This window comes from Culicoides brevitarsis, chromosome 2, assembly GCF_036172545.1.
Source record: "Culicoides brevitarsis isolate CSIRO-B50_1 chromosome 2, AGI_CSIRO_Cbre_v1, whole genome shotgun sequence".
Taxonomy (NCBI): Eukaryota; Metazoa; Arthropoda; class Insecta; order Diptera; family Ceratopogonidae; genus Culicoides; species Culicoides brevitarsis.
The window spans coordinates 33,719,021-33,741,805 of NC_087086.1; the positions used below are offsets into that span (position 1 = coordinate 33,719,021).

Below are 22,785 nucleotides of genomic sequence, written 5' to 3' on the forward strand. Positions count from 1 at the left end.
TCTTCTCCATGAGTGAAGCCCAAAATGAAGCGATTTTTATACAAAAAATATTTTTTTATGTACATTTTATGCAATATTGAGCAAAAATATTAAAGCACACCATCTGATGCCAATTTATTACTTTTATAATAAAATTCAATGGAAATTCGTCGGGATTTTAAAACAAAACAAAAAATTTAATGAATTAAAAAACTTAAACATAACTTTTATTAAATGTAATATTTTTCAGTAGTTAACAACTAATTTTTCTGGCAACGAAAAAAAAAATCATTTTTTAAGCCTCATTGATGATTAAAACGCCCTCGTCATCGGAATCCATGCGAATTGGTGCCTTTAAAATATCCTCATCGCTCATCGAGTGTCGTCCGGAATCGGTGTCTTCGAGTTTCATGCACGGCTCGTGCTTCAAGAGACTGTCATCGGAGTCGGAATGCTGTTGATTGTGTGGCTTGAGGGCATTTTGGCGGAAACGGAAGCGATCGGTGGGCTTGTTGTGCACATTGATGTGTTTCTTGAGGTCACGACTGTCGGCGAAGCCCTTGTTGCAGATGGAGCATTTGACCTAAAATTGAATTTTTGGTAAAAAAATTGAATTTTTGTTGAAAAAAATAATTTTTTGTTAAAAAAAAAATTAAATTAAAAATAAAAAATTAAAATAAAAAAATTGAAAAATAAAATAAAAAAAAATAAATAAAAATAAATAATAAAAAATAATAAAAAAAAAATAAATAAAAATAAATAAAAAAAAATAAAAATAAATAAAATAAAATAAAAAAAAAATAAAAAAAAACTAAATTAAAAAAAAAAAAAAAAAAAAAAAAAAAAAAAAAAAAAAAAAAAAAAATAAAAATAAATAAATTAAAAAATTAAATAAAAAAATTTTATTAAAAAAAATTGAATTTTTGTTAAAAAAAATATTTTTTAATAAAAAAAATTGAATTTTTGTTTAAAAAAAATATTTTTCAGGGATTTTTTGTGAATTTACCTTCTTAATGTGGAATCTCGCGTGAATTTTGAGCTGCGTCGCGTTCATTTCCTTATCGCATTCGGGACATTTGCGATCTGGCGGCGTATGTTTGATCTCGTAATGTTGCTTGACGTAGTTCAAAGTGTCACTTTCGTACACACAAAGCGTACATTTGTGTCTTTTCACGGTTCCTTCCATCACACGATGATCCTCTTCGGTGCGAATGTTCTCCTCGAACGATTTTTCGCGATATTTCGAGGGTCGCAGAATCTTATCGAAGACCGTTTCATCCAAAGTTGACAGAATTCGATGGATTTTCGGCATTGTCAAGGGATACATTTGAAAGGAACCTTCAAGCAGCTCTCCTGGCTGCCGATTTTGACCATTATTGAAGATAGTTACGGTCAAATCGCGATCTATGGTAATGTATCGCTTGAATTTAGGCACATCCGAGAAATCGATTTTGTAAATGAGGATCATTTCGTTGTCAATGCACGTCGGTTTCCAATTATTTCCCGAAAAAGCGTTCAAATTCTCCGCCAAAGCTCCGAACGACAGTTGATCCGGGTCATTTTTCACGATTTTTTCGTGAATTTCAACACTTTTCGGCAATTCGAAGGGAATATCGTCAATATTTTGCATAAATTCGATGAGTTCCTGTTGCGAAAGTTGCTTTTCGTGCCGGTTAATGTCGTCATTTTGTATTTTTTGGCCATTCAAGTACCCGGTAACGACGAGATTTTGATCGACTTTTACCGCTTTCACGATATAAGGTCTCTTTGTGCCATCCGGAGCGTGCACAATCACAATTTTGAGTGTACAAACGGCGTCATTTCGACTAATTACGTGCCATGTGGGAAGACAATTGCGGATCATCGACGGGATAAGAGGCAGGATGTCTGTTACGATGTCATCTTTGGGGTCAGAAAGGGTCGTTTTGAGCTCCTTTGGACCTGTGGCTTCCATTTTGTACATTTTTGTGAAGGAAGTTATGTTCTCCGATATTCTTCGTTTCACGGGACGCTCGAAATTCTTCGGTAAAATTGTGGCTTGAACGATTTTCGGCACAGGCAAGTCCTCTTGGGGGATACTTTTGAATATTTTGAAGGTTGGTGTTGCGTTTTCGACACTGCTGGAGTCCGAATCTGAAGTTGTGGTTGAAATTTCTTCCTCTTCCGGGGCATTTACAGCGGGAACGATGACCTTGAGGGGTTTTTTCTCGACAATTTTGGGGATTTCGACCTTGGGGAACTTCCGGGGACGCCCTACTTTGCCAGGTTTGGTGATAATTTGTTCAGGCACGACAACAACAACTTGTTGCGATGCGTATTTTTCCTCGTAGTGCTTCATCATTCCACGCAAACGTGACCAAAACATGATGCGACGATTGTTTTCGACAAAACCAGCTTTTATGGCGTCTTCCAAGGCGATAATTTCGCCATTTTCGGTGATTGTTGCTTCCAAATTTTCCGAAATTTCGATTTTGACGAGATTTCCGAGCAGCAAAGCGAACCGTTTGTCCTTGAAAACTTTCGCTAGCCACTTATTTCCCATATTTAGACACTTTTCGTGCTCCTCGACGAGAAACAGGAAGCTCTTGATGCGATTATTTAACGCGCGATCCTCCAATTTGAGATAACAGGGCAACGCTTGCTCGCTCGCCAACTTTACTTCCGTTTTGCCGTTCTCACGTACGACGCGATCCAAGTCGTCTTTCGCGTAATGCACTTCGCAGATGAAAATCGGGCTATCCGGACGCCATTTTACGCGTTGCAGAAATATCAGGTTCGAGAGCCAGCGTCGTACGAGTTTCTTGCGTTTCCGCACCTCGAGCAACGCAAAAACGTCCGCTGGCGAATTGAAACAATAGTTCTCCTGTGTTGCACAGAGCAAACATGACGGCACGGGATCCTTACTCATGTCGCAGTTTTTGGCTTTTTTTCGCGCAAATAATCGCTGAAACACACGATTAACACGTCTCACAACTCCAACTTTGGCGCGAGATGATTTTGAGGGGGCATTTACTGCGTTTCCGAAGAGTTAAAAGGGAAAATTTGCGGAAATAAATTTTTTGTGTTGAAATTCAATGCCGTTATTGAGACTTCGAGCGGCGAGAATGACAGTTGTAGGAAGGGCGATGATTGGTTGAGCTATGGAGAATTTTAGCCAATCAGAGACAAGAAACAAGAAATTGCCATATGCTTCACGCTAATTCAGTTTTTTTCAGGGCGCCTTTCTGAATGTGCGGCATAAATTGGAACTAATTTTGAGACGACTGAAATTGATAAATGAGACCAGATGGCGCTGCCGTCCTTATCAATTACATTCGTCTCATGGGGAAAAATCGGTGCCGGAAATGGAAAAAATCGGTGCCGGAAATGGAAAAAATCGGTGCCGGAAATGAAAAATCGGTGCACTTCCGGTCGAGAGTAGCGCCTCCTGTTGTGCACTAACGCCTGTCTAATAACAATCATCGAATTTTCATCAATTTTCCCATTTTTCCCGTTTTTTAAAGAGCAAAGAGACGCGACTTGAGTGAAAAAAAGTGCCGGTTATTGGCGTGAAACGAGATGAGCTCTTCAAGGCACTCGGCATCTTATCTCCATGGACGCAATTTTTCTTCAATTTCCAGCTTCTGTTCTGCTTTGACTTTGGCATCGAGTTGGATGATGTGACGTCGGAGTGTTGAGCAAGAAACAAGGCGATTCAGCTGCTTTGAAAGTCATTTACAGAATTGAGCTGCCTGCAAATCGTTCGGATCTTCTGAGCTTAGAGGGACTCGCATCTGCCTTGCTCGTGTTTCAAGGAAAAGAACAACCGCCAACTTTCAAAGCGATTCCTGCGAAAAATGGAAAAAATGAAAAACTCACAGTCAAAGAAGCCTCATCGCAAATTCGTCCCTTTGTGGTTGCGGCAATTTTACGCGATATTACCTTCACGAAGGAACCGTACGAGCGCTTTATCGACTTGCAAGACAAGTTACATCAAAATATTTGTCGAAAACGGGCTTTGGTAGCAATTGGAACGCATGATCTTGACACAATTAAAGGTCCTTTTGTCTATGACGCGAAACCTCCGGCGGAAATAAAGTTCAAACCCTTGAATCAAGAGAAAGAATTCACCGCAGCTGAGTTAATGGAGCTGTATAGCACACATGCACAGTTGAAAGCTTACTTACCCATCATCAAAGATTCGCCCGTGTATCCCGTAATTTACGACGCAAACGGAATTGTGCTCTCGTTGCCTCCAATTATCAACGGAGATCATTCAAAAATCACGCTGAACACGAAAAATGTCTTCATTGAGTGCACAGCGACGGATTTGACACGAGCGAAATGCGTTTTAGATACAGTTGTTGCTCTTTTTTCGTCGCATTGCAAGGAAAAATTTGTCGCGGAGATTGTCGAAGTTGTTTCAGCTGATGGAAAAGTGACAAAATAACACGAGCTCGCGTACAGAACAGAAACTATGACAGCGAAACAGGCAAATGAGTCATCAATATGTATATAAAATATTTTTGAATTAAAACAACTTTAACAACTTTCTTTTCTCTTTTTAAAAAATGAAAGTCACTTAAAAGTGCAGAAATTTATTAAAAATTAATTAATTTGAATTCAATTAAATTTAAATTAAATATTTATTTATTTTTTTAATAAATAAAAAAATTCAAAAAAACATTAAAAATTAGCTTCTTTCAGAGTAAAAAAAATAAAATAGTAAAAATTAATTAATTAGAAAAAAACACACAAAAATATTTCTTGAATAAATATATTTTTATTTTTCCTTGTCTCTTTTCTCTAATTTGTTGTTTTTACAATCAATTCTCTTTTCTTCACTTTTTATTCAATAATATTTTTTTTAAAGTTTTCTAACTTTTTTTTTTGATATTTTAATTAATTACTTTTAACACTTTTTAACTTATAACTCAATTAATTTTATTTTACTTTTTTTTCACCAATTACAAATCTTAATTTTATTTTTTTTTATAATTTTGTCTCACAAAAATTCTTACCTTTCTAAATAAATTCATCAATATTTTTTTATTTTAATTTTTGATCCCCAATTTATTTGAGAAATGATTTTTTTTCAGATATGAGGAAGATATATTTTTTGAAAATTAATTAAAGAAATTAAATTATTCGTTAGTTATTCAGTGTTTGTTATGTTAGTGTTCGTGTAATGTATAAAAGAGTTCGATTAAGAATTTCCTTGTGTGATTTTTTTTTGTAAATATTTTTTTTTATCAGAACAATCATAAATATGTACTTTTTATACATTTTTTGTATAGAGACAATACAACATTAATTAAATTTTCGTTTATTTGTCATTTTTTAAGTTGAAGTTTTTGCTGTTTTTTTATTCATTTTTTGCTAATGAATAACTTTTATACTTTTTCTTTAAATATTTAGAAATTTTAACGCGTTGATAGATTTTCTCTCATTATTTTGGAAGAAATCTTTACAAAAATAATATTTTTTTATATTTATGTTTATTATATATATTTTTCTTGTGTAATAAAGATTTTGCTGCCTTTAAGTTTTTTTTTGTGTTTATAAAAGTTAATTTTTTTTGATTAAAAGGTTTAAATTATTTAAATAATATTTTTTTTTAATTTTAAATATTTAAAATAAAAAAATAAATAATTTTAATAATTATTATAATATATATTATATAAATAGTATAATTTATATAAATTATATTTTAATGAAATATTATTATTAAAATGTTAATTTAAAAGTTAAAAAAAAATAAAAATATTTTTTAACATTCACATAAAATACAATCAACTACGCAACAATTATATATATGTTGTATTTTCGTTCTTTTTTTATCATATTATTATAATTAGCCATTTAATAATAATTAATAATAAGAATTTTAAGGAAGTATAACAATAATTTATATTAGATTTAGTTATTTTTTTAGCATGGATTGTCTGATTTTTATTTAAATTCAATTTTAAAAAATAAAAAAAAATTAGTTTAATATTTTTAATTAATAAATATATTATAGTATGTAATATATATTATATATGTTAGGATCTAAACATTCAACAATTTTTTTTCAATATATATATATTTTTAGTTTTTATCAAGATTAGGCCTTTTTTTGCTTTAATAAAAAAAATAAAAATATTTTAAAAATTAAAATAAAAAAAGTTATAAGAATGGAAGTTATTATTTTAAATAAAAATTTTAATTATAGTCAAGTATTAATATTTATTAGGAAGAATATGTTTAATGTTTATAGAACAGTATAAATTTGCAACTTTTTCTTTAATCAATATCTTTTTGGCTAACATTTAAGATTGTCTTGTTAATATGTTTCATTTATATTTATCAATTCTTCTTCGATAATAAATATATATCTATATCTTTAATATAATTTGATATACTATATTTTTATATTTAACTGACAACGGGTGATATATTTTTAAGTTTTCTTCTATTTATATATTTTATATTATTTTTTTAAGTATTTTTTATGTGCAAAGAAGAAAGTTCTCACATCAATTATTTTTTTTGAAAATATTTTTTTTTATTTATGATTTTTTTTTTTTAGATATAATAGGCCGTTGATAACATCTTTCTTCATTTTTATTATTTTTTTATTTTATTTTTTATGAATCTTGCTGAGTTTAGTGAAACATTTTAAGATCAACCTCGTAAGATATTTAATTAACTGCATTTTACTGAGAGCATTTTTTAAGCTTAGAAACCTTCTTTTGAGAGCAAGGAGTAGTTTTTTTGTGTAAGAAACCAAGCCAAGGCTTCTAATGTAAGCTTTATAGGCCGTAAAAGCGTCAAATTTTCTCTTTCTCGCGCATAAAAGACTTGAACTTGAAGGGGGGATGATTTCACAACCATTTAGTATTTTTTGTAGTAAGAATAGATTTTACGAGGGGGAAATTAGGGGAGGGGGAGGGACAACATTTATTGATAAAATTATCGTTAATCCTAATTTTTTTTAATATTTTGTATATCTTTAGTAAACGCATATTTTCCCAATATTTTTTTTTTACTTTTTTTCATTAATAAACTAATAAATTCTTTCATTTTCTCATCTTTTCGTTTCCAAATGAATACAATTATTTTAAGTTACTCATTTTTAAAGCTAATTTTCATTTTTTTTTCTTCATCAAAGATCACTACTGATATTTTTTTTGTTCAACTACAATCTACGACGACGGAAAAGGGTTATTAGTGCCTTTCATGTAATTATTTTTTCCAACGAAGCTTAATCTCTAGTAAAATTATTGTGCTTGATTGTTAATTGGTAACCGTGTGATGTGTGTGGGAGTAATTTTGTGCTTCACTACCATTAAGATCGTCATCAACATCATCATCATCATCGCGAACGTGCTGCTTGGCGATAAAATCAGCATTAAGCGAGTAGCGTTATCCAGTGGTCATGGAGAGTCATTTGAGTCGGAGCCCAACGAGTGCATGGGAAAGAGGGGATACCAACCGCCCGTGTAGGTTTGCAATTTGATCGTGTCGAAGTACATTTCGGCGCCGCCAAGTCCTTGATTGTGTTCGAAACCTGTGCCGCGTTGCCATACCATGATGACGATGGAACGACCAAAGATGTCGGCGCCCTGTTTGAGAAGAAATTTGTTGTTTTTTAATGAATTTCGAAAATTTTAAAAAAGGTTTTCGACCAAATTTTGAAAATATAAGAAGCTTTGCTAACAAATTTCGAAAATTTGAGGAAGTTTTCGAACTAATTTCGAACAAATTTTGAAAATATGAGAAGCTTTGCTAACAAATTTCGAAAATATGAGAAGCTTTGCTAACAAATTTCGAAAATTTGAGGATGTCTTCGAACTATTTTCGAAACCATGAGAAGATTTTCGAACAAATTTCGAAAATTTGAGGAAGTTTTCGAACAAATTTCGAAAATTTGGGAAAGTTTTAGAACAAATTTTGAAAATATGAGAAGCTTTGCTAACAAATTTCGAAAATTTGAGGAAGTTTTCGAACAAATTTTGAAAATATGAGAAGCTTTGCTAACAAATTTCGAAAATTTGAGGAAGTTTTCGAACAAATTTCGAAAATTTGAGGAAGTCTTCGAACAAATTTCGAAAATTTGAGAAAGTTTTCGAACAAATTTTGAAAATATGAGAAGCTTTGCTAACAAATTTCAAAAATTTGAAGTAGTTTTCGAACAAATTTTGAAAATTTGAGAAGCTTTGCTAACAAATTTTGAAAATTTGAGGAAGTTTTCGAACAAATTTTGAAAATATGAGAAGCTTTGCTAACAAATTTCGAAAATTTGAGGAAGTTTTCGAACAAATTTTGAAAATATGAGAAGCTTTGCTAACAAATTTCGAAAATTTGAGGAAGTTTCGAACAAATTTCGAAAATATGAGAAGCTTTGCTAACAAATTTCGAAAATTTGAGAAAGTTTTCGAACAAATTTTGAAAATATGAGAAGCTTTGCTAACAAATTTCGAAAATTTGAGAAAGTTTTCGAACAAATTTTAAAAATATCAAAAGCTTTGCTAACAAATTTCGAAAATTTGAGAAAGTTTCGAACAAATTTCGAAAATTTGAGAAAGTTTTCGAACAAATTTTGAAAATATGAGAAGCTTTTCGAACAAATTTCGAAAATTTGAGGAAGTTTCGAACAAATTTCGAAAATTTGAGAAGGATTTCGAATAAATTTCGAAAATTTGAAAAGATTTTCGAATAAATTTCGAAATTCAGAAATATTTTCGAACTTTTAACACTTTCGAAGACAAAAACTGGCAACTTACGGAATATTTCAACGTCTGTTTATAGATCGGCTCATACGAATTCCTCACAACTCGAGTTTTCTTCTTGTGTCTCAGCCTCTCGCCGTCTTTCACATAACATTTCACGTAAGTATCTGGCGGATCTGATGTTGGCGGCACAATATTTCTCGCTTGAATGACCTAAAACGCAAAAATTTTCATTAAAAATCCCCAAAAATCGCAATTTTCAGACTTACTTCAACTTCAAACATCCCCTTATTCATGATGAAACCGAGTTTTAGCTCGCCATATCGCATCGACGACAACCGATATCCCTTTGGCTGCACCTGACCCGGTCCCAATTTCACCTGTTTCTCATTTATGGGGATTGTCGTGCTGTTACTTGTGGTTGTCGCAACGACAATTGGCGAAATTGATGTTGAGCCGCCGCCGCCCGAGAAACCACTCATCATTGAAGCAACAGTACTGTGCCTTTTGCTGTATTTCCTGCCAAGAGTCGGCGTTTTACTCGTGTTTGAGGCGATGGGCGTCGATTCTTGATTGACTGACGTGTGATTGATGTTCGGATTACTGCTGCCGAGATGCATTCGCTTGTTGCCCGACTGATTCGAGACGTAACGCATCTCGTCGTGATCCTGCGACGCTGCTGAAGTCGAAATTACGTTCGTGGAATGCGAGAGATTTTGGTTCAACGGCAACTCGGGAATGTTTGAAACGCTTTCCTTCCGAATTTGACTCGCTCCTAAAGCGGGAAAAAAGCGAAAAAATTAATAAAAATCGAATTTTTGGCATTTTGACATCTGAAAAGTCAGATCTCGTCATGCCAAGCGGAGGAAAAGGAGGCAATTCAATAAGTAACTCCGGTTCTATGTAACCATAATCATTATAATAATAAAGTTAAACTCAACTAGCAGGAACTCCATTAAATTTTATATTATTATATTTTTCAACTACAAACTACGTGAAAGCCTAAGTAACTACGAGTAACATGCAGGAAAAGCAGAGAAGGTAATTTTTGTGTTAATTAACGTGAAAAAATAGAAAACTAGAGGGATTCGTCGTCGTCGTTGTCGGTTGTGTGTGTTATGCGGGAAAAAATAGGCAGGAGATATTTTACACAACTTTTGAAATTAAAAAAAAATATATTTTCGACTAAAATTTACTTTTCTAAATTAAATTACGACGAATTTCATGTTCATAAAATGGGATTAGTGCTTGACATTCTTGGTGCATTGCCATATAGAGCAAAATTTCGGGGAATGTGCTGTGGTTTGATGCGTGAATTTGTTTTAAAAAAAGGGATTTTGGTAAAAAGTTGATCTGTTGTTGTCAATTTTGATTAAAAATTTTTCTATTTTACGAAAAAACGACTTTAAGGTACTTTTGAAGGTATTTTTCAATAAAATTTTTGATTATGAGTCGAAATGCTCTTTAATTTTACTTAAAATTTTAATAATTTTTATTAACAAAGGTTTTTCTTTTTAAATTTTAAGGAGAAAAAAATAAGCAAAAATTAAAAAATTAATTTAAAAAAATTAAAATTTTAATTTAAAAAATTTTAATTAGCAAAATTTAAAATTATATATGAATAAGTTAATTAAAATAGAAATTAATATATATTTATCAAATTTAAAAATTTTTTTTTAATATAAAATAATTAAAAATAAAAAATAATAAAATATTAAAAAATTAAAAAATATTTTAATAATTTAATTTAACTTAATTTAAAAATAAAAAAAAATTAATTAATTAAATTTATTAAACTAATAAATAAAAATTTTACATAATATTAAATTAAATTATATTTATGTAGGTTGATTTTTTTCGCTTTCTTAATTTCCTTAGATTTCAAATTTTAAAAATGAAATTCTACAAGAAGTTTTATTTTTTAAAATACATTCTTACATAAAAAATAATATTTAATCTAAAAATCTAAAATATTAAAAATAATAAAAAAATAATTAAATTAATTAATTATTAAAAATTAATTATTTTTTTTATAATTTAAAAAAACAATTATAAAAGCTAGATTTCGATAAGAATTAAAAATTATAACAATTTAATTTAAATTTAAATTAATAATTTATTTTAATTAATTTTTTGAGGAAAGTAAAAAAAATTGTAAAAATGAAAAAAAAAATAATTATTAATTTTAATTTAATTAAATCAATTAAAAATAAATTAATTAATTATTAAAAATTAATTTTTAAAATTATTTAAAAATTTAAAGATTTAATTTTTCAAGTCAGTTTTTTAAAAATTTAATTTTTTTTACCAAAATCCCTTATTCAAACAAAAAAATTAATTTCTAAAAAAAAATAATACGCTAATGCTATTTTTAATGTATAAAAATTACACACGTATTCTCAAGACTTTCATTCAACATTAGTGTTCAAAAATGTAATAAAAGCTAAAAATTCTATAAAAAATTATTAATTTTTTTTTTTTTTGTAAAAATATTTAACTCCAATTACGACTAAAAACAATCAAAAATTAAAAACTAAAAAAAAAAAATTGAGTTGTAAGAAATTTTTACTCTGTGTTCCTTACCGCAAAGGTGTGAAAAGTTTTATTTTGTGTGTGAAGTGAAAACAACATTCATTCATTCGTTTTTTTGTCAAAGAAATTTTTTGAATGAGTATTTTTTGCTGAAATTCTTATTGAAATGTAAAAGTAAAATGTGAGAAATTTTGTGTGGTTTTTTTGTGAGATTTTCGCTTTTTTTTTGTACATTCATTCAATAATTGTGGTTATCATACGAGTCCCACACTGTGAAGGAAGAAGATAATAAATAAGAGAGTGTTGCAGATGAAAGAGCTTTTTTCAGTGATTTTTGCAAGAAAAATGTGCGAGGAGAGTTTTTTTTTCGAGAACGGATTGTCCGCTAAAACTTACTTCGTGACGTCAATTTCTTCTCGGGTTTCTCCAAACTCATCGTTCGTCCCAGCTCTCGTTTCAAAGAACGCAAAATTTCATCGGGATCCTTGTTCCGGATGGCAATCGAGCTGCGTCTTCGACTTGGCACGTAACTAACAGGGGGCGTTGCTTCGCCGCTTCGAGCGCCATCTTCCGCATTTTGGAAGGAGGAACGTCGCGAACCCGGAAGTGATCGGGAAAAGTCCTTGTTCAGTTGGTAAACTTCGACTTCGAGTTGCTCGGATTGCGAAGAGCCGCGACGTGAACCGCCAAACCACGCAGTGTCGGGATGCAGCAAAGATGTGGCGTCGCCAATGGAATCAACGTCGTCAGAAATTGAACGTTGGATTCCAAAGTCGGAGCGACGAATTAAGCGACCAACGTCGGCATTTGCGAGAGAACCACGTGGGCTGGCATTAGCGCTTTTTGCCATGCAGGCGCCGCGGAGACCTTTGGGATCCTCGAGACGATACCATGAAGCGTTGTCCGAGAGGAAAGCCTTGGAGATGTCGACATTCGCTTCGCCGAGAAAGACGTGCTCCATTTGCGGTAAAAAGTCCCAAAGTTGGATTTCGACAAAGCGATCCATGAGATTGTCTTCGCTGACGCCCGTGAATGTTAGAGTTGCATTCCAGATGGGACTTTGCGTTGGCGGAGATACTTCTGTTTGGATTGGAGAACCATCACCCCTAATAGAAAAAATTAAAAAAAAAAAAATTAAATTTATTTATTTTTGGTAAGTCTTTTAAAAAATAATTCAAAATTTTTAATTAAAAAATAATTTTTAATTTTTTTAAAATAATTATTTTTTTTTAATTTTTTTAAATTTTTTTTATTAAAAAAATATTATTAATTTTATTCTTAAATTTTTTTGCATTCTTTGAAATTAATTTTTATTTGTTAAATTTTTTACATCCAAAGAAAATTTTTTAAAAATATTTTTGAAAAATTATTTAAAATATTTTTCATTTATAAAAATTTTAAAAAAATAATATATATTTTTTTAAATGATTTAAATTTAAAAAAAAAATATCAGGATTGTTTAAAATTTCAAAAAAAAAAAAAAAATTTTTTAAAAAATAAAAAAAAAAAATTATTTAATAATATTTTTTTTAAATTTTAGAGTAATTAATTTAAAAATCAGTTTAAGAATAAATTCAATTAATTTTTTTATTCGTATTTGATATTCAAAAAAAAATTGAATTATTTTTAAAAATTATTTGAAATATTTTTTATAAAATTTAAAAAAAAATTATTTTACATTAAAATTATTTTTTTTTACTTTGTTAAATTTTATCTATTTATATTTCATTTAAAAAAAATAATTAAAAAAAAAATGCTTTTAAAAGCTTTAATTTTTTGAAAAATTATTTTACATTTAAATTTACATTTAAATTATTTTTTAAAAAATTTTTAAATAATATTATTTTAAATATTTTTTTTAAATTTTTTGAAAATTATTTTTCAATTTTTGAGAATTATTTTCATTTTAAATTATTTGAAAAATTATTATTTTAAAATTTTATTTAAATATTTATTTTTTTTAAATAAAAAATTTAAATTTTTATAAAAAAAAATTATAAAAATAATACTCACACTCTCGGCAAAATCCTTATCTTCGCATATGCCTCTGGATACGGTCCATAACCCAACATATCATCCCGCGGCGCCAAATCATCAGCAGCCATCAAACTCACAACCAATTCGTTCCTTTCTCCATGATACCACACCTGAACTTGTACACGTCCTGACACCTGTTTCTCACGCATTATCTGTTCCTGTGGCGGAAGAAAAAACGGATGTCAATAAAAAATCAACAATTTACCATAAAAAAAATTATCAGAAAATAAATCATAACAAATAATAATAAAAAAACACAAAAAAAAAATCAATGAAAAAATTACTGGGAAAGAAAAATCAAAAGCTGTCAATTCGTGCGTTTTTATGGCATGCAAAATAATTAAATTTGATATTTTTTGCTTTATTATGTTGTAATGCGCTTTTTCATTGTCACAGAAGCACATTTTCGATATTATTCTATTCATGTGATGGCAATGTGTAACAACTAAAATATCTTCATTAATTTTATGTTATGGAAATTATTGTTTATTATATTTACAATATGCCTTCGATACACACACATAACATATTTTATTGTTTGTTTTTTTAGGCACAACACGTAGAGCAGGAGTGCGAGTAACAATAATGTGACTGAATATCGGAAATAACTTTTCATTGTGAATAATGCACATGTATTTATAAAATATATATATTTTTAGGATATTTATCATTATGATATATATAATAATAATAAATAATGTGAAAGAACGTGTTTTTGTCAGATGTATTAATAAAAGTTATATTTGGAACAAAAGCCAGTCGTCTCCACACGTGACTGTACTAAAGTTAATTAATTATTATTGAAAATATTTTCTTTTGTTCAAGTATAATAATATATATAATAATCATTTTTATTATTAAAGAAGAGCGCAAAAAATAATAATAATCAATAAATTGCTGGAGACTCATGCAAAAAAATAATTAATTAATTATTATATATTGTCAACGTTATTTTTTTTATAATTAATAATAATAATTAAAAATGTTTCATAATAATTAATAATAATAATAATAACTTTTTCTTGTTATTATCAATATAATTATTATTAAACACTCTGTTATTGTTATTTACACAAATGCTCATCATCATATATTTTCTATATGTTTATTTATTTACAAACAATCATAGTGATAATAATAATAATAGATTATTTTAATAGTATTGCAGCAAGCTTGTTTATTATTTTTATTTATTTATAATTATTTATATATATTTATGTTTAGAGAGGTTCGTTAAACTATCATCATGCAACTAATGTTATATAAATATTTATATATTTTTTATTGAGTGTAAAACATTTCATTCTTGTTTATTTTTACGTATTTATAAATAAAATGTATGAAAAAATACTAAAATAAATAAAATTATTTTGAAATATTCGTTAGAATGCTATTTCATGCGAATTGTGGTAAATTTACCAATTGCTAATTGTCAATGCAATTATTGTTGTGGATTAAATAAATTAAGCATTCATGCAACTTTTTGTCGTATTTATGGGTAATAAAATTAAAATTAAGCACGATTGATATTTTTTTTATGTATGTTATGTGTATAAAAATTGTAAAAAAATATTTTTAAATGTAATAAAATTAGTAGAGATTAAGTGCATGCGAAATAAAATAAAAAAACAAATAAATTTTAATAATAAAAAAAAAGATTAAAAATATAATAAATTAATTATAAATAAAAAATCTATTTTTTTTAATTTGATACATTTACAAGCAGCATTCTTTCGATATTATATTAATATATTTTTTAAATTTAATTTTTATTTATTATTATATTAATATATATAATTAAATTATTTTACAAAAAAATTATTAATAATAATAATAAAAAAATAAATAAATCCTACGATACAAATAAAAATTATGTTTAAATTGTTAAAATTACCTAAGATTTTTAATAAAGACCCCACAAGTTCTCCATTTCTTTCATTTACCAATTTTCGTAACCTATAAGCTAAAATATTCTTCTCTACTCAAAAAATAATAATTATATATGATTGGTAATAAAAAACATTTTAATTATTTTTTTTCAATGTATATCATTATATATATTTTTCATTTTTTTTGAACAATTTTAGTTTTGTGTTTTCGTACGACTAATTAGTATTTATTATTAAGCAGCTAATTATTTTTTTTTGTAAATAAAAAATTAAATTAAAAATAAAATAAATAATAAAAAAAATGTAAAATTAAATAAACATAATTTTAATATAAGAAAATAACATAAAGTAAACAAGAATGATTTTTTTTGCTCTTGTTCGTTATTTACTTTAATATTACTTTATATTTACTTTTATAAAATTTCTATACAACATACATTTGACGTACACACAATTTTCGTTATGATACATTTAATAAAAAGAAAGTAAAGTTTTATTTTTTTAAAAGAAAAAAAGTAGAAAAAGAATCTTATCCCTTAATAACTTGGTGTGGCAACAGGTACGGCCAGATATGATATCAAAACAAAAGTTTCGTTTTCTGTATAAATTTTTACTTAATTATTTTTTTTTCATTTAGTATAGCGACACGAATGCATGATGTTAGTTTAATTATATTTTTATTATTATTATTAATGCTTCTATTTATTATCACATCGAATTTCATCTAAAGTCTACTGCTATCGCTAAATTTCTACTAAATACGTCTCTTTTTTAGCTATTGAATATTTATATGCTAATGTCGGATAATAATATCATTAACATGTAAGTAAGTATAACATTGATTTGATTCTTCTTAACATTATATAATATAGAGCTTTCTGATTGTAAAATCTATATGTTTCCATATGTTCAAGTGTGTAATTTTAGAACATTGAAGTCTGTCTCTTAATTAAAATTTTAATATCAACCACAAGTACCTACTAATGTTATGTGTGTGTGTGTTTTATTGATTAACTACCTTGGTCTTGATATTTGATGATGTAAAACAGGGTTGCCAAATTTTTGGGATGGGAGAAAAATAAGAAATAGGAAAATTTTTAAGAAAAGTGATTGAAAATTGTTCAGTTTTTATGTTTTTATACATTTATGACTTGAACTACTCAAAAAACTAAGATTTTTTAAAAGTTAGCTCCGTTTTAAGATTTTCAGCTCTTGCTAATAATTTGTTAGATTTTTCAAATTTGGTCAAAAAATGAAAAGAAATTTGTTTAGTTTTTAATTTTTGGCTTGTTTCAATCTTTTTGGGTAAAAAGTTTTCAAAAATTCAATATTTTTTAAAAGTTAGCTCCATAAAGAAACTTTCAGCTTTTAAAAATTTTTTAGATTTTTAAAATTTGGCTCAAGATATTGGTTAGTTTTTCATTTTTTATCATTTTTAGACTTGTCTTAATCTTTTTGGGTCATAAATTTTCAAAAATTTTACTTTTTATAAAAATTAGCTCCGTTTTAAGATTTTCAGCTCTTGCTGATAATTCGTTAGACTTTTCAAATTTGACTCAATTTTGAAGCTAAATTGTTTAGTTTTTAATTTTTTATCATTTTAGACTTAATTTTATCTTTTTGGGTCATAAAATTAAAGAAATTTTACTTTTTATGAAAGTTAGCTCCATAATGAAATTTTTAGCTTTCTTTAGAAAATTTCTAAGACTTTCATTTTTTGTCAAAACATGAATTCAAAACTAATCAGTTTTTTGTTATTTATGATTTTTTAACTTTTTAAACTTGAAAAACTAAAATCTAACATTTTTTGATAATTTTTTTCAGATCTTAGCTCGATGAAAAAATTTTCAGCTCCAATGAAAAATTTTTCAGTTTTTGTTTTTTGAATTGTTAAATTTTTATTAGAATTGTTTATTTTATCATAAAAACTATAAATTTACTAAGCTTTCTTGAATCTGAACTTCTTGAAAAAAAGTTTTCCTTTGAAAAATTAATTTTTTTTTTAAATTAACTCTCAAAACTCATCATTTAAATCAATATTTGGCAACCCTGAAACTATATCTACATAAAAAAGCAAGAAAAAATTAAAACATACTTCAAAAATAAAGTTTGTGATATGTTCCATTATTCTCATCATCACTCTCGAAAAAATACAAAAAAAAATGTTTAACTACAAAAAACTTCCTGCTTGATATTTCAATTCATCATCATCCATTTTCATAACAAAAATATTTATTTTTTGTGCCTTACTTCCTACAAGTTGTGATGATTCCTTCATTTACTACGTTGCACTTATACTTGAATTTCCGCTCCTCAAATCAAGGAAAAAAGCAATCAATTGCATACACTTGATTGAGTGAATGGCAAGCTCTTGTAAAAATCAATTTTTTTTTTATGAATAAAAAATTTTCTGACATGTTTTAATGATATTGATAAAGTACAATCTTGACCTTTTTATAAATATATTTTTTTTTATTTTTAGCACGACAAAAGGAAAATGTCTGGAACTGAATATAATTATTATTTTTATGAATTTCATGTAAGATAATAAAAAAAATAATAATATAATAAAAAACACGTTTTCCATTAATTATAATATAATTATTATGATGATAGTTATTTATCAAGCAGCAGACTTGTTCGGGGTGTTATTATCTGTTGCTGCTTCGCTCGTTGCACGAGTAAGTGAGAAATAACAACATTAGTGGCATGATAATATCAACAACTTGTTTGTTTCGACGACGATGAATTTCCGCCTATTTTCACACTGTCTCGTATATGTGTTATGTTATGTTATAGTTAAAGTATAGTTTAGCGCTTATCATTTATTTTTTTATAATTTTTTCATTAATTTTTTTTTGCTCTACAAAATTCATACACAGCCAGTGATGCCCCTAGATGTGTATGTACGAAACAACCTCATTTATATACAATCTTCGAAAATTATTTTTTTTCTTTATTATTATTTATTTAATAATTTTTTACCTTAAATATTTTTTTTTAAATAAAAATATTTATTAAGATATTTTTTCAAAAAAAAAAAAAAAAAAATAAATAAATAAATAAATTTAAAAAAAATAAATAAATAAATATAAAATAAATAAAAATAAAGTTTTTTTTTATTAATTTAATACATATATTTTTTCTTTAAAAATAATTTTTTTTAAAATAATTTAAAGAATAATTTAAAAAAAAAATGAAAAATTGTTTTCATTTATTAAATATTTATTTTCTTTAATTTTTTAAATAAATATATTTAATTAAATAATTAAAAAAATATTTAAAAACCTTTTTTTATTTAATAATTATTTTTAAATAAATTATTTAAATAAAAATAATTAAAAATTTAATAATTAAATAATTTTTAATTAAAAACATTTTTTTTAAAAATTAATTTTAATAAAATACCTAATTAAAAAAAATAAAAAAGTTTTTTTAAAATAAATTAATATATAATACATATTTATTTTTTTCTTCATTTTTTAATTAAATAAAAATAATATATAATTAATTTATTTTTATTTAATTAAAAAAAAAATTTTTAATTAATTAAATATTTATTTTTTATAAATATTTATATTTTTTAAATAAATAAATAAGTTGAATTAATTCTCATTAATTTTTGTTGATTTAAAAAAAAAATACGAATGTCATGCCAACATCATCATTAAAATACTATTTATTTTTCAACTTGTTGCACGCTATCATCCTTCCTCGCTTCGCCATTTCCACCCAGCCAGCGACTTAACATTATTATTATTATGACTTGACAAGATGATAGCATGTTTTGATATACATTAATTTCGTATTATAAATTATTTATTTATTTATGATGATGATGGAGTTTCGCTCGCGCGCGCAGAATATTAATAAATAGATGATAATTAGTATTCATAATTGAATTAAAAACAAGTTTCGCGTGAAAAACTTATTAATTTTTTTTTGTTCTGTCGTATTATATTGTCACATTTATTACTCTTAGTTGTTAACATTTATTTATTGTTTTAATATTTTTTTTAACATTTAAATATATATATCTTGGCTACATAATATTTTATATTTATTTTGATTTATTTTCACTACTTTTTAATATTTATTATTTAACTTTTGTTTTGTGTGAAAAACGAAACGAAGGATAAAACGGAGTAAAATTGTGTCTCGTATTCATGATTCCCGAAAACGACACAAAATACGAAAAAGTTATCACAGAATAAGAGAAGGAAGTAGATTCCTTTAGTTATGATTTATTTCTTCTTCATTTTTTTAATAATAATAACAATCGTTATTGTTAAAAATTTCAACATTTATAACTTTTTTTTATCAACAGTCAATAAAAATATCGTTTCCTTTGTTATTTTTATTTATTTAAATTAATATTTATATAAATATTTATCTTAAATATTTTTTATGTATGTTTGAGAATTCAAGCCGTTTATTTATTTTTTTTATATTTTTTTAATATTTCATTTTTTTAATAATAAAAAATATTTTTTTTCTACACACTTTAAGTTTTACACAAAGTTTTATAAGAGTAGAAAAATATGAAGATATGATTGATTGCGCAGTAAGGTAACTCTTAGCTTAGTAGATTTTTTATGTAAGCGATATACATAGTATAGTTTATTTTTCATAATAATAAAAATATCAAAAAAGTTTCACATTTATGAAAAAATATAGATAAGAAAGTAGAGAAAGAGCTTTCTACAAGCAGCGTCGTGTTTGTATAATTTTATTTATTTGCGAAAAAGGATAAAAGTGTAAATTAAGCAACCAAAGGCGAGGAATTTTACTTTTTTTTTATTTTTGATTGTAATTTTGTTTCAAGATTGTGAAATAGCGAAAGAGAAAATTAGAAGAGAAAAATTATTATAAAGCGATTTTTTTTTGTACATGTAAAACTTAAAAATTTAAAATAAATTAAATTTAAATAAAAAAAAATAAATTAATTAAAAATTAAAATAAAATTAAAAATAATTTCCTATTCAATATTTTTTGTTGTTTTTTTCTGTATTGTTTATAATAAATAGGATTTAAGCTATAAATATGTATAGATTAATTAATTTTATGTTTATACCGGAGTTTTTGGTAATTTTCGTCGCGTAGGAGACGAGGGTTGTTTATCCGTTGGATCCGGGTCTGATAAGCATTTTCAAGAGAATTTTTCAAAATTTTTATTTTTCTCGTTTTAAATAATTAAAAAAAAAAAAAAAAATTCCTACCTGCAACGAGTCCCAAACCAATAGCGCCATCTCCCGATTTTCTTGGTCCTCCAGCGCCAGCTGCTGATCCTCCGCCTCCCGTTCCCGAACCACTGCCGGGCATGCCATCTTCCAGCAAATCGCACATTCGTAAATCCGTTGAATGTTCAACTAAGAGTTCAGCGACTTCGCCTGTGCGATCCATTATGGAACAAACTTCTTCGAAGGAGCGATCGATTAGAGATGTGCCATCCCATTCAAGGACCTGAAAGGAATTTAAGGCAAGAAATTTGAACCACGTGACTTAATTTAAAGCATTTTTTGATTTTTTTTTGTCCCAATACAAATTTTGAAAATTTTGCCCAATGAAAATTTTAAATTTTTGGCCTATAGAGCTTTTGACAATGAACATTTAAAAAATTTTAACCACGTGACTTTTAAAAAAATCATATTTTAAAATTTTGTCCCAATGCACAATTTGAAAATTATTCCCAATGCACATTCCCAATAAAAATTCTAAATTTTTGGCCTTCAGAGCTTTTGAAATACGTTTTAGTGAACATTTAGTATATTTTAACCACGTGACTTTCAAAAAATCAAATTTTTAAATTTTGCCCCAAAGCACATTCTAAATTTTTGCCCAATGAATATTTAATAAATTTGAATGTAAAGTTACTGAACTTTTGGCATAAAAGATTTTTTCTAATGAACATTTAAAATTTAACCACGTGACTTCATCCTATAAACATTTTGAATTTTCGTCCCAGAGCACATTATTTTATACAAATTTTCTTATATAAAAGTAAAAATTTTGATTTTGTATAAATTTGAAATTCATCCTATTGCACATTTTGAAATTTTTAACCACGTGACCTACAAAAAGGCGCAAATTTTCTCAGAAAACGATAAAAAAAAATAGAAAAAGGCGTGGAAGAAATTGCTATTTAATCGCTCTCCGAGTAAAGCTTAAAATCACATTTATAATTAAATTTTTGCTTCGTCTCTACTTTGTCGTGCATACAGATGCACTTTGTGTGATATTAATCTTGTCTCTTCTTGAGATACAAGAGAAGTCGTCGTTCAACTAGTTGTAGAGTACGCCAATAAAGATAAAATAAAATTTTATGAACGAGAAAATTGAAACTATATGGGTTGCATCTGTGTCTTTTTTTTTCTTCATCCATATCTCTTCTTGTCTCATCTGACGCCTACTTTTTTTCAATTTTATTAACATAACTCGAGATAGCGAGAGAGCGAGTTCGTTGGCGTCCCAATTCCGTGTCAAATCATGGAACGTGATATGATATTGACTATTAAATTAACCATATTAAGCATATAATAAAATTGGAATGTTTCCGGAAAAATAACAATGTGTGAAACATAAATATTTTATTGAATCTAGGCGAATGTGTGTAGTTCGTAGTATTCGAAAAAACGAAGAATGAAATCGAATATATTAGATTTATAAACCTTTTTCAAACAATGCATGCCAGGGAGCGCGTGTAGGTTTATAAAATGAAAATAAATTTTATGTTGGATGTGCGGTGGCAGCAACAGGCAATTCGATTTTACAATCAATATCAATACATAATGTATAAATGAATAGATTGAAGATTGAGGAATGGGGAGGAATATCAAGTGGATTTAAAGTTCCATTTTTATTTCTCTATTGCAACACATAAAACATGGTGAGAAAGAGAGCATATTTGTCAGTAATTTTACGAGCGAGAATCAGGTTATGACCTTTTTTTATGAAGATGTGATAAAACGCCCTCTGGCGGATCATTTCAAGTAAATTTTATCACATTCGTTTCATTGAATTTTATATCAAGACAAGGTCCTGTCATATTTTAGAAAGATAATTTATCAAAAAAAAACTTCTATTGATGAATTACATTTAGTTATGAATTTTATAAAGCGCCATCTATTGAGTAAATTTTAGAAAGTTATGATTGATCTGGATTGAATTTAGATAGATTGTTTTAGAAATTTTTATTAAGACAAAATCTTTAATTTTTTAAACCAGAGACCTATTTTTACAGCATTTAGTTTTTAATATAAAACGCCATCTTTTGAGTAAATTTCAGAAACTTATACTTTATCTAACTCAGATTTAAATAGATTGTCTAAAAATTTTCTTATGGTAAAATCTTTAAATTTTTAAATCAAAAAGTTAAAGCAACTGGATAAGAATTTTTCATAAAACGCCATCTATTGAGTATTTTTTCTAACATATCATACTTTAGCTTTGAATCATTTGGATGATTTTCTACAAATAATTTTTTAAGGCTTAAATTTTCCTAAATTCTTGAAAAAATTATGAAAAAATTCAAATAAAATTGATCAAAAAAAAAATATCAAACGCCATCTCTCGGACGATTTTGTTAAAATAGTCTTTAAATGAAATTAAATCTATTTTAAAATTTTTATAATTAATTTTTTTAGAAGCGAAAAACT

The 22,785-nt window shown here is 26.9% G+C and overlaps 2 protein-coding genes and 1 pseudogene across 2 annotated transcripts in view; 1 reads left to right on the forward strand and 2 right to left on the reverse strand.

The window, feature by feature from the left end:
• Positions 1-185: 185 nt before the first annotated feature.
• Positions 186-3,060, reverse strand: LOC134830139 (uncharacterized). The gene is made up of 2 exons (XM_063843525.1): positions 986-3,060; positions 186-562 (listed from the first exon to the last, which is right to left on the reverse strand). The coding sequence occupies exons 1-2, from the start codon at positions 2,885-2,887 to the stop codon at positions 275-277; spliced, it is 2,190 nt and encodes a 729-aa protein (XP_063699595.1). The 5' UTR covers positions 2,888-3,060; the 3' UTR covers positions 186-274.
• A 195-nt stretch (positions 3,061-3,255) lies between these two features.
• Positions 3,256-4,661, forward strand: LOC134828993 (phenylalanine--tRNA ligase beta subunit-like; annotated as a pseudogene).
• Positions 4,662-7,097: 2,436 nt separating this feature from the next.
• The window catches only part of LOC134831080 (regulating synaptic membrane exocytosis protein 2), a 31,589-nt gene continuing 15,901 nt past the window's right edge, over positions 7,098-22,785 (reverse strand). Inside the window, exons 8-14 of the mRNA XM_063844722.1 lie at positions 20,350-20,593; positions 20,205-20,266; positions 13,218-13,399; positions 11,601-12,310; positions 8,942-9,447; positions 8,727-8,885; positions 7,098-7,565 (exon numbers count right to left, since the gene is read on the reverse strand). Coding sequence (XP_063700792.1) covers positions 7,377-7,565; positions 8,727-8,885; positions 8,942-9,447; positions 11,601-12,310; positions 13,218-13,399; positions 20,205-20,266; positions 20,350-20,593 — 2,052 coding nt within the window. The 3' untranslated portion in view covers positions 7,098-7,376. The remainder of the gene's footprint in view (positions 7,566-8,726; positions 8,886-8,941; positions 9,448-11,600; positions 12,311-13,217; positions 13,400-20,204; positions 20,267-20,349; positions 20,594-22,785) is intronic.

Excerpts from the sequence above, each read along its gene's own strand:
- LOC134830139 (XM_063843525.1), bottom strand. The coding sequence starts at position 2,887 with ATGAGTAAGGATCCCGTGCCGTCATGTTTGCTCTGTGCAACACAGGAG. Across the intron at positions 563-985 it reads CGAGATTCCACATTAAGAAG|GTCAAATGCTCCATCTGCAA; the intron begins GTAAATTCACAA and ends ATTCAATTTTAG.